This window comes from Aquila chrysaetos, chromosome 24 (assembly GCF_900496995.4).
Source record: "Aquila chrysaetos chrysaetos chromosome 24, bAquChr1.4, whole genome shotgun sequence".
NCBI lineage: Eukaryota > Metazoa > Chordata > Aves > Accipitriformes > Accipitridae > Aquila > Aquila chrysaetos.
Genome location: NC_044027.1, coordinates 12,587,701 through 12,600,173, shown reverse-complemented (window position 1 = coordinate 12,600,173; position 12,473 = coordinate 12,587,701). Strand labels below are relative to the sequence as shown.

The following is a 12,473-nucleotide window of genomic DNA, read 5'->3' as shown; positions in this document are numbered from 1 at the left end:
TAGTAAGCTTCATAGCTTCCATGGGGACCAGCCCCGTGGTGTGTATTAATCTTTAATGCAAAACAACATCTCTACAGCAGCTACAGGGGGGAAAAAGATACTACTAAAAAATTAAAGTTGATGGTGTGATAGCTGTCTAGACCCAATTGCGCTCTACCATCCTCCATTGCCTCAGGCACCATTCCCTGCTCTCCACACTGATACAGCCAGCTTCCAGACTGGAGATGTGTCCATTTCTTCTAGTGATCTCAAGGCATAGTCTCCCCATGTCTTAACACTTGGTTAAGAGCCATCACAACTCTAACTTTGACCTAAAAGGAAAGGAAGGCAGGATGAAGAGGTGCATAAGGGGAATTAGTGAATATCTCCTCTCTTCTACAAACTGGTATTTCCCCGGTGGATTATGCTCGCATGTGGGAGGACACACTGGGATTTCTCTGAAACCCATTTCATTTGGCTCTTATATTTCCGTTCGCACTTGCACTGCGCTGGGAGCTGGAGGTGAGCTATCACTCCGCTTTGGTATGTAAAAGCTCCCTTCCTCTCTTTGCAATAGAAAGTCAATAGAAAGTGAAATGTTTAAAGGAAAACTGATCCAGGCTGGCTGGTGAAGGAAGTGGTTATGGCTGAGTTTAATGAACAGACAACCAAGTGACTTTGGACAATGTGTACAGAACAACTGATTGTTATCAGCAGCAAATCTGCATACCTGTCTAATGGCAAATATGCTGAGTTTGCAGCTGCTTACTGTGATGGGACAGCACCGTAGATCTGCAAAGAGCAGCAAGGCAGAGAAGTAGCCTGGATGGAGAAGCAGGAGAAATGAACTCCTGAACTGGAATTTGGAAATGCTGAGGGTGGCATGTAGCTGGGAGCATTTCCCAGTGATCACCTCGAGTTCGTGACCACTGTGAGTGGAAACAGAGAGGTACTGTAGCCCACTTGGAATATGTCTGTTTCCCTCAATGTGTGGCTAGAAACTCCCCAAACCCCAGTTTTGTAAGGTAGAGCAGAACCAGTCCTTTCTGAGAGGCAAGGGACTAAAGCACCAAGAACTGCCACATTTATGGGTGAAGCAGGTGTCAGTGGTGAAGGCTAATATTAAATACATGCCTCCAGAACAGGAACAGCCCCCTCAGTCAGGAGCTACAGGTACCATTAGGTTTAATAACAGTAATATTCTATCTGCAATTGGAAAGAAGTTTATACGCGCCCAACAGAAAAAGCGAACATTCGTTGACTTTCCCATACTTAATTTTTTTTCATTTCTTCATGTAATGCAACAGCTGACTGTCATTTTTAACCAGACTTACACAACTCCGTTTTGTCAAGTGCCACTGAGCTCACTGCAGCTCCACAAACACATGCTGTGCACACGTGCAGACTCCCACACACTCCGGCGTGCGCGCACACTCGGCACTTGTGCTCCCCGTTGCACTCCCGGGTTCAATCCACCCGCGCAGTAGACATGCATCCTCGCTGCCGTGGGCTGCAGCTTTGTCATGCTCCCGGTGAAAGCTCCTGGAACAGAGGGGACAGCCACACTGACCACAAATGCGGATGCCCTCTGGTCTATGCTATGCTGCTCACACCAGCCAAGGTCTCACGTTCACACGCAGTGCTGCAAACATGCATGGCACCTCTAGCACACCTCGGTTTGGCCTCTCCTACACTCTTAGCAGAGCCTTTTCTCTCTGGGAATTACAAACTTTTAGAGTGCTTATGGTAGACTCAGACTCAAACCCAGAAGGGTTTCTGGAGGTGTACAAATAAGCCTGACACTAAATCTCACTGTAGCAGAGCTCTGCATAGCCTAATTTCTCCTGCTTTAAAGAGTAGCTAGTCTCTCTGCACTATATTCCGCAGAAATAGGTGGGTATCACCTGTCCTGAGGACAACTTTTGGCCAGGTTTGTGCTCCCAGAGTGGGGGATGCAGCGTCAGGATCACTCTGCCTGCCCAGACATGCCCACCGTGTTGGCACATCCTCCACAAAACTCGGCAAGGCAGCCAGATGGACAGGAGGTGGGCAGGAGAAGTACGCATCCTGCATACGGAGAGGACTTTTTCAGAGCAGCATCAGCAAATCCCGGAGACGAGGAGCACAACCCAACACGCTGGGCTGCTGTTGCAGCCGCGTTGTGGTTAGGAAGCAGAAGGGGAGGGCGTCCACGCGAGGCGCAGGGTGCCAGCTAAGCAAGCCGCTCACCTTCCACCAACGGAGCACACGGCTTCGTTCGGAGAGGGGCATCGCGCCAACAGCATGACTGCGGAGGCGGATGATCTAATGGCTGAAACGCTGGAAATGGGAGTCAGGAGACGAGGGCTCTCTTCCAGCTGTATCTGTGGCTTGCTGCGTAACCTTTGGCAAGGCATTTCACCCCTCTGTTTCTCTTCCCACTCATCATATGTCTTGTCTGTTTAGCCATTAAACACATCGGGGAGAGGAGCTGGCTCGGAGCAGGGCTGTCCGCAGCCGTGATTTGGTGGGGGGTGGTGCAGCAGGCCAGCCGCTCTCCCATCATGTGAGCAACAGTGTGCCCTGCACCAGGTAGTGTGAAGCATCCCCTAAAGCTCCCTAGTAAATCTCCTACACTGAATATGCATGTTCAGTAAGTTGCCCTGCAGAGCCTTGATCTTGGGAAGAGCCTTGCGGTCCAACCGTAATCGAAATAGCAACAGACCCTGTCCCCCTCCACCAGACACACACCTCCCAAACACCCAGGCAGGAAAGCAGGCTGAGGTGATTTTTATCTTTCGAAGTTTGGCAGGATTTCATAGTCGTGTGTGTGTCTGTGTATGTGTGTGTCTGTGTGTCCGCATGTGCTCGTCACTGAAGCCTGGGTAATTATTTTGTTTTATTTCATTTTTGGCAACACTTTAAAGTAAGAGCTGGGTCTTTATAGATTGCTCAGGTTGCACGGAGTATGGATTACAGATCATCAAAGAGACATGAAAGCAGAAGACACGTTTCTCTGGCACAGCATTAAAGGGACAATAAAGGCGTAATTGTAGCCTAGGGTGTGGCCACCTTCTGCGCCCAGCCTTCACTCGCCTTTGCGGCACTGCGGAGAACTTCACGAGGGCAATGATGGAAAAGCTGGGGTGAGGATGTCTCAGGTCAGGACCTGGTTATTTCAAAGGTGATATATGCTCAGGAGGTTAAAGGCACCACTTAGGTACATGAATAAAACACTGCCAAATACTCTAAGCTGTAACACAGGCAGACTGAAGTCTTTTAAAACTTGATTTTTCATGTCTATTTTCACCCTGAGAGACAGTTGTCAAAGGATCAAAGCAATTCCCATTTAAAAACTCTCTCTTTTTCTCCCTCTTCCCTCTCCTCCCCTCCATTTCTCTCTCTCTCTTTCCTTCCTCCTCTTCCCTCTCTTTTCAACAGGACTCCACAGAATGGAGCAAGAATGAGAGGAAAAAGGCAGACAGAAAAGCATGAACTGGAGGCTTGTTGAGTTCCTCTACCTCCTGTTTATATGGGACCATATACTAGTACAGCCCTCCCACCAGGACCCAGCTGCTACCAACCAACATGTCTCCAAGGAATTTGATTGGCTTATTTCAGACAGGGGGCCTTTCCACCACTCACGGAGCTACTTATCCTTTGTGGAAAGACATCGTCAAGGATTTACAACCAGATATAAAATATACAGGTACGTTGGTTTCCTGCAGCACCTGTAGCTTGGATAAGTTGTTAGGTGGTGGGAACTCAGCCAGTTCCCATGGGCTCAAGGCTCATAGTCAATGGGGGATGCATCATTGTCCCCGTTCCACCTGGAAACGCTTCTTTGGTTCTCCACGGTCCTCAGCTGGCAATGCAAAATGCTTCAAAGACTCAGATGTAATGCTCTGATAGTGAGATGAAGGGACTGCAGTACCATGGCAATGCACACAACACAGATCGAGGTAAAAAGGGACTGAGTGTCTGGGTGAACTTCATTTGTGGGGACAGATGAATTCATAGGCAGGTTCACAAGCATGTCTATCAAATCAATGTATCTATGGGCAGACCAAGCCTCTGTACCATACATGTGAACTGCCAATAGTTTAAGGTTCACATGGGCAAGCACAGGCATAAAGATGTCAAGACACACATCAGTACGGCAGTTCTCACACTGCTGTGCACGAGCTTTAGCTGTGTACTGCCTGCCACAGACCTTTGCAGATTATCTCCACGTATGAGCCGGACTTGGTCCCAGAGCTGTGATCTTGGTTTAAAAGTCTTTCAATTAAGCAACTACAGAGAATAGGCAGAATTTGGATTTTCCTTTGCCTTCTAGGTTTTGAAGTCTTTGTTGTTGCCTGTTTCAAGCTCTTCTTGCCAGCTGTGATATCCAGAAACACACTTTTTCATTTTAATATGAAAAGCTGGGGTGCTCATATGAGCCTTCTATTAAAGCAGCAAGCACTTTGGAGTGAAGGGGAATAAGCCAGAAAGTGTCATGAGATTTGCGCTAAAACCCAAAGAGACTGCAAAACTCTCATAGATATGTGCACATTTACATAATTATCTAGTCCTGTTGTGTTTCAGAAAGACGCTTGCAAACACAACTATGCAAACTAGTAGGAAGGAAAGAAAGTACCGGTGAATAGCCTGCTGGCAACACGCACAGAGATACACATGCACGACGGCTGGGGGATGGGGGGAGCAGAGAGACCACATGCGTGCAGGCAGTGTTCTCCCATGGGCAGAAAGCCAAAAGCGTTTGCAGAGTAATAGTGACGTGCGAGCCATCATCTATGTGCGGGGAAGAAAAATGAGTTGTGCCTGTCCCATGGCCTCCAGGGAGTACAGCATCCCCTCCCTTGCACCAGCCCGCAGAGCAAGGGCAGGTTAGCATGGGTTGAAGATGTTGTCCTGGCTTGTCCTCTTCATTCAAAACAGCTCAGGGGGAAGACAGCCCCAAAACCTAGAAATTATGCTGCCACACTTCCACTAGGGATGTCTCACTGTCTTTGCTTGCACAGAGGAGCAGAGAAAACCTGCCTTTTTCAAAAAGACTTTCTTCCTGGTCGTGGATATCCCCAGCTCTCCTCCTGCCCTGCCTGACAACACACACTCTGATCGAGACTGCAGATCTCTGCCCCACACCATGCCCCTAGCAGTGGCTCTGCCCTTTGCTAAAGAGCTCTTCAGCCCCGATTGCCACTGCAGAGTCTACAGGGGCTGTAGTGGGAGAGAAATGCATGCAATGTATATGTTCAGACACGTCTAAGAACTGTCAGTGTAGGTCAGGCCAGAGATCCATCAAGCCTGGGAGGCTGTCTCTGAGAATCATGGAGAAACGGGTCTGGAAGGACCTTGAGAGGTCATCTAATCCATGCCTCTTCCCCAAGGCAGACTCGGCCATACCTGTGTCACATCTGCCAGGGGTTTGTGGGCAACCTCTCCTGAAAGGTGATGGAGAATTCACACCCAGAGCAGGCAGCCTGCACTATGGCTTTTCTTTCCCCACCTTTATAAAGGAGCTAAAATTCTGCTTATATGTGAAGCCTGCAATTTCTAGTTTTATCTGCTATGGGGTGAGAAACAAATTCCCCTTTGGTTTGTAGGAGACTGATAAGAATTTGAAGGCTTAGCTCAGTTCAGGATGAACTTTATACATGGGATGTGGAAAGGGCTCTGTTTTTCTCCATTTCTGCTGGATATTGACAAAGCACTTAAGAAAGACACTTCTGGCATGGGGAGGACACAATGTCCCCCTTCTTCCAACACAGGAGAAAATGGGCAGCAGCATTCTGCATGCATGGGAGGCTCATGGGTGTGGGGAGGTGTCTGAGAAGGGTCTTGCAGCTGGTCACAATGCTGGAGAAGCCACTATTCACGAAAGAAACTGGAGGTGAGACAGACTCCAATGGAAGTAGTTAAGCGGAGAGTTCAGAGAGATGTGGGAAGACTGTAAGGGCACCTAGGGCTGCATCTCATGGCCAAATACCATGCACTAAGCTGAAGGAGGGAGCTGAAGGCTTGGGGAAATCCATCCATGTATGTCATGGTTTGAGCTGCTTGGAGTTGAGCGCTTTGGAAACACGCTTTCTGGGACTAGCTTTTGCTCCACCTGTGGTCAGCTGAGGAGGAGAGGAAAAGCTCATGTGCTTCAGCAGAGCAGATGGAGCCATTAGGTAGAAGGCTGGCTAGATGTTGGAGGGTTGGTTGTTTTTAATATCTGGCCCAGCTGGCAGAACTGGTCACTTAAAAATTGGGCCCATGCATTTTTTAAGGAGTATCAAAATCAGTCTAGCTATGGTGAATTAGTGGAGCCACAGACAACTTTAGCAGTTAAGAGCTGGACTCTGAGCGCACACACGCTCCAGAACACATCATTTTACTGAAACCCACAGGGGTAAAATCTCATTTTGTGGGCTCCTTAAATTGACTTCGAGAATCTGTAAAGCTGTTGGGATTTTGTCAACTGTTTAATTCCAAATAGAAGCCTCTTTCCTCCCAAATGGTGTCTCTCAATCGCTCTTTGCACTAGACTAGCCCAAGGGAGGCACATATTCTACATTAAGGATATCACTCCTTTCCTTAGAAAAAGCAGCTGATTTGGAGCATGGGAATTTTCTGTGTAGTCTTCTCTTTCAACGTTACTTTTCTCCACACTTATTTTGGATGGCTGGTTTATTCTTTGTCCCTCAGTCAGACAGTTCCTTTGGGCAATTGTGATTTTGTTGAATGAGGTTTGACCTGACCACTGCTCTTCTCCTAAGGCCAATAGCAGCAGACCTCAAACCAGCCACAGAGACCAAGGATTTGGAGTGGATGTGAAATCAGGCGAGAGGACCTCACCCGTCCCTAATTGAAACACTGTCGCCTGTTTAGTGATGATTTCCCCAGTGTCTTGCTGTGCGGGAGCATGGACACAGCGCATTAGGACCGTGTCATTTACATTGAAAACCCACAGAGATAAAGGGACTGTCGATGCTACACAGCACCATAAGGCAAAATGCAGCATTTTCTCATTTTTTTGCAGGTGATGTTGGAAAGGAAGCAACACCAAACTAAAACATGCAACGCTCCTCCTTCTATCACAGCTGAGGTCCAGAAGTCTCTCAGCAGCAAGCAAAGAGCCTGTTTTAGTTAGCAAGGCTATTTTATACGCTGCATAAGCAGAACTGCTGTAGAACAGTGTAGCTGCCCACCTTTTCATAGGATGCCTGGATCCGGATCTACCATCCTAGCATGGAAAGGCAGTTTGCTGTTACAGTCTCCACAGGCTCATTCCCTCCTTCTGTGTATTGCATTTTAGCAGATTTTAGGTCTCTTTCCCACAAAACTTGGACCACTGATTTTCCTGACCCTCAGTCAAGGTTTGCATCTTGCATGCGATATTAGGAAGAAGGCAAGCAAAGAGGGAGACGTTTTATATTAAATCATGGACATGTAGGGGTAGATACAATTGCATTAAGGAAGCACATTAATCAGCATCGATTCATACTAATAAGGCTGGTTTAGGGGGGCCTCTGGCAGGAAAATGCTGCTTTGATCATTATCTGTGCACTCTGATGCTAATGCAGATAGGATGGCAGATGCTGAGAGTGGTTTGTGGGATGTCTGAATATTCATTATCACTATCCTTGTTGTTCCTAGTCATGAGAGCCTTGGGTACTAGGTACTGCATGAAGGCTGGAAAACAGATGAAGCTCAGCTTGGCTTTGGGACTAGGGCACTGCTCAGACCAGAAAACATTCCTATTACCGAAACACAGTAGTTAACAGCTTCAGTCCACTTCTTTGAAGTATGTTGTTGTGTTGTCCTTTTTTCTTCTCTCAGAAACTGATTATTTAGCTATAAGGCAAAGCAAAAGAAACAGTAGACTGAGCACGTGAATACACTATGCAAATAGCCAGGCAGAAGCACTGACACAGAGATATTAGCTAATGATGCTGCTCAGATTCAGGAAGTTCTAGAAAAACAAATCTTCTCTAGAAAGAATGAGGCTTTGTTGTTCAATGTCAGAGGTGAGACATTGGAGGCAAAGAGGGAAGCGGCGAGCTGATCTCGTCCAGCTGGGTGGGCAGGCTGCCACCGCCAGTTTTCCTGCAGCAAGGCAGGGATAGGACACACCACCTTGGAAAGAGGAACTCACAGTTAGACTGGCAGAGAGGTAATACAGGCAGTATCCATATTTTTGCCCCAGGCTCATGGTGTGGCTGTGGGTAAGCTCACTTCTCTGTGCCTCGGTTCCCTCCCCACCCCCCGAGAATGGGAGATGACAGCATTTGTCTGCTCTGCGTTGCTGGGCAGACTTAATTAAATGCTGCAAGACGTTTGGACGTAAGGGATGACAGCAATATAAAGTGGATGATCACATGGGGCTGGAAGGGGAATGTGCATGTGCAAGAAGAAATGTGGATTTTCCACGTGTGGGAGTTTAATTCCATTTTCTGAAATGACAGTGGGAACAGGGAAATCTGGCTCTCTGTGTAAGAGAGCAGGGAAACCCTGGGGTATAAAAAGGAGATCTGCTCGCCTTGCAACTTCTCCTACAGCAGGACCATTTAGAGGCTGCCTAATTTCATGAAACCTGCAAATACAGAATACTTCTGAGACCTCTGCCAAGTCTGGTTAAAATGCACCAACAGATTCAAAACTTAGTGAGGGACTTGACAACAAACCAGCCAGTCCTGCCCCATCCCTCTGCCTGCAGAATGACAGGACAAAACTGATTGCTTATGTATACTCATTACAGTAAAGTCCCTGGATATATAAAAAGGAAATACAGCTCCTGAGACAGGAAAGGTTGTGAGTAACTGGCTGCACAAGCTAGCTATAAATTGGTTGGGATGGTGCCTGGGGAAAAAAAGCTGGGTTGTTTTTTTTTCCTCAAAAAAATTGTTTCATCAGGAGTGTGGTGCAGGTCTGGGACAGGTCAATGGAGAGGTGAGGGGTAGCTCCATCCCTGGCGGTTTTCAAGGCTTGGCTAGACAAAGCCACAGCTGATGTGCTCAAGAGCTGGTGATAGTCCTGCTTCAAGTGGGAGGTTGGATTAGGGACCCCCAGGGTCCCATCTAACCAACATTTCTGTGATTTCTCTGTTTCTCCAATTCAGAGTGGACACTAAACTGGGTGGTCATAAAGGGATTTGCATTGCTGAATCCATTCAGCCACACTAGAGATTTTTATTTAGTCCTAGAAAACCCACAAATCTGAGTGGCTACGTGCTCTCTAAATGTGTCATTCCCTTGGTGAAGAGGAAGAGAATTATCATGAAGCAAGGCTCTTTGCTGTGCAAGTAGCACAGGCTACAATTGACTTAGAAATGCATAAGCTGTTCCGCTGTTTAAATTTTCCCTTAGAGGAAAAAAAAATTAAAAAAAGAGAAAAAAAAATTTGGTCTCACAAAACTGTCTCACAAAACTTTCAAACTTTTATGGCACCACAAATTAAAAAAAATAAGCCAGATTCTCTGTGACATAAATATGTGAAGCTGTTGACTTCAAGGAAAATTCACCAATTTATTGGCTGGGGAATCTGTTCTAGCATATCCAGGATTGCCCACTGCCCCAGGACCTGCATACACAGCACCAGGGTTCATAAGGCTGCTTGCCCTGGCTGTCTGGCAGGGAGCATTATGAGCTTTTATTATTTCTAAGCAAAAGCAGAATGCAACTCCTACATTCAGGCACTGGACTTGGACAATTTAGCTAGTGAATGTGAGGTTTCTATGACTGGTTTTAGCAACTTCTATTACAGAAGTTTTGCCTTCCCTGACCAGGCTTTCCAGGCAGGTTTCATGCAAACCTGTGATTTCCACAAGTGAGAAACTGATCCAGCAGAAAACTAATCTGGCAAGAAAAAAAAGAAAAAGAAAAAAGAAAAAAAAGTTAATTTTCAACCAGATCGCTTTTCTGGTCTCGTTCATTGTGTGGTCAGGTGATTGTAAAGAGACAGGACTGTGTGGATGGAGCCTGGAGGGGACTAAGGGGACTGGTGAGACTGCTGTTTTCAGCAGCAATGTGGATTAAAGCTGCATTACAGTGGTTGTGAAAATGCATGCTAAGTTTTGGCAAAGACAAGACCTATTAGAGCTGCTTCCACCATTTTTTCCACCATTCTTCTTCTCCCATCCCTCCACTCCTCATTGACTCTTTTTGCTGTCTCTCTATTGCATTGAATTTAATCTACTGGTCACTAGAGCTGTACAAATAATTGATTTTGTGGTTCACTGGTTGTATGGAACAAAAATAACATTAAAAATGAGTTGATCTGAAATGGATGTTTGTTCAACTTTTCGGTAAAATGAAAAAATCAAAACATTTCATTTTAGGCTCAGTGAAAGGTTTAAGCTTTGCTGTTTGTTTTCATTTTATTAATCCAGTGAAAAACTTTTTTTTTTTAAATTTTTAAGGTGTAAAACTTAATCTCAAAACACAAAGTCAACCAATGCCACTTAAAAAATGTCAAAAGGGAAACATTTTGATTTTGAGTGTATTTTGTTTAGCTGTTTGCTCTTCAACTTGCTCATTCAATTTATGTTGAATTTGCAAGTAGTTTTTATGTCCTTGAAATAGGGAAGGAGAAAAAAAAAAAAAAGACTGGCTGTCCTTATTGTTCACTCTGCGACTTTGAAATCTTAAAATTCCCCAGGATTCAGCTTTGACTTCCCTTGGGTTTAGCTTTCAGCATCTTAGGATAAAGAAAAAAAAAATAATTTCCCCAGCACTGCTGGGCAAGGGAGGCACAGCCAAGATGAACAGTAGGATTGCAGCTTTGCTGTGGGGAGGCTCATGCTTGTTCAAAATGAAGCTGGATGCTGAGACCTGGGTGCTACTGACTGAGACAAACTGTACAACACGGGTGCAGTCGTAGTTCGTCTCTCCCACACGTATCCTGGCAAGTTTTCAGTCCTGTTCCAGTTGTTTGAATGCCTGAAGCATCCAAAAAAGCACCGTGAAAGTTCTTCTCAAACAGCATTAAGGTGATGCTTTGCACTGGTACAAATTGATAGGCACTGTTAGGCTTTTTAATCTTTGCTTTGGCTTTTTTAGTCATGCTGAAGTTCTGCTGACAAGGTTTTCTTATTAGGTTTTCATGCTATCTGTTTAAAGGGGACATCAACTTTTATGTTCTCCAGTCAGAGGCAAGGCTTTTTTAGGAGAGGCAACGCAGCAATTGAAGGACAGAGGGAGCTGAGATGAAAGGAGGCTCTTGCCTCTGTGTGGAATGAGCAATGGAAATCCGTACAGCATTGCATGGCAAAAAATACGAAATCTCCATAGTTTACATTATGCATGTAAACGAGTGATGTACATTGGTTTGTAATCAGTAAATGCCTTGTAAATAAATATGTGTAAACCAAAAATTTAAATCTATTTCCATAGTGCATGTAAACAATGAAGCCTTCTAGTGTTCTCTTCAACGTAAATGTTAATCTAAAAATGACATTACTACAAGTTTATGCAACTTTACAAGAGAGCCACAATTTACATTCCTGTCTCACCAGCTCTAACACAGCAGCTTGGCAAACACGAGCCATTCAGTGATGGGCGTAAACCAGCCAATTCCATCCCGTAGCCTCTCCTTTAGCCACAACCTTCATTCTTTATGCAGTTCAGGGACCAGTGTTGTTACATTCCCTGCATAATGCGTCTCCCTGCCTATGGGAAGCTTTTAATATATTTGCATAAGCAGAATAAAGGCAGGAGTGGGGGATGGCAGGGAATGGCTCAGGCTGAGCCGTACAGCGCTTAGTCCTGGGGGTGCTGGGCTGAGCAGACAAGGAACTTGGCCCTCGTTGGGGCTGGAGGAGCAGCTGCTCTGGCTGCGTTTGGATTCAGATGGCAAGGGCTTGTGAACATCCCTGGCAGCTGCAGGACTTGACAGAAGGACACACCTCTCCTTCTCTTTGATATTCTTGAGAACAGAGGGCAAATGGAAGGATAAATGGCACCAGCCTTTGATATGCTCAGAGCTGCTAAGATATGGGAACAGAACATCTGGCCAAGCTTTGGGGAAGGGCAGACCCTCACCTCAACGTGGCAGCACACGCCCACGCCATAGGGAATGCCGCAGAAGCAGCGCAGTTGATAAGTTCATATTCTGATAGGGCTCTTGTGGTTAGGGCACGCCAGTTCCCCTGGAGAAAAGCACGCACGTGAGCTGTATGCCTAGAAAGGCATATCACTATCTGGTTGCCCTGCCTGCTGACCCGGATAAGCTCTTAGCTGGATCGGCTGAGCGTTAGCACAGTTCTGCAGAGTTGCATGCTCAAGCACAAAAATTCCCTTTCTGACTCCAGAAAAAAATATTTTAACTGTGCTCCCAACGAATCCCAGAAGCAGCAGAGACAAATATTTTTAGTCACTGAACCTTTCGAAAGAGATCTGCATCCTGCTGGGTTAGGAGGGAGCTGTCTACACAGTCCCCTCTGAGACCTTGCTTGGTGGGGGGATCTTTTTCCCCCTGCATGAAAAGTGGAGGGCTTTGCTGAGCAGGCCTCCCAAGGCTGCTCCCCG

At 46.2% G+C, this 12,473-nt stretch overlaps 1 protein-coding gene across 1 annotated transcript in view; it reads left to right on the top strand.

Moving 5' to 3' along the window:
- Nucleotides 1-12,473, top strand: part of BRINP1 (BMP/retinoic acid inducible neural specific 1) — an 87,572-nt gene that overhangs the window by 24,520 nt on the left and 50,579 nt on the right. The window contains exon 2 of the mRNA XM_030000418.2: nucleotides 3,400-3,667. Coding sequence (XP_029856278.1) covers nucleotides 3,450-3,667 — 218 coding nt within the window. The 5' untranslated portion in view covers nucleotides 3,400-3,449. The remainder of the gene's footprint in view (nucleotides 1-3,399; nucleotides 3,668-12,473) is intronic.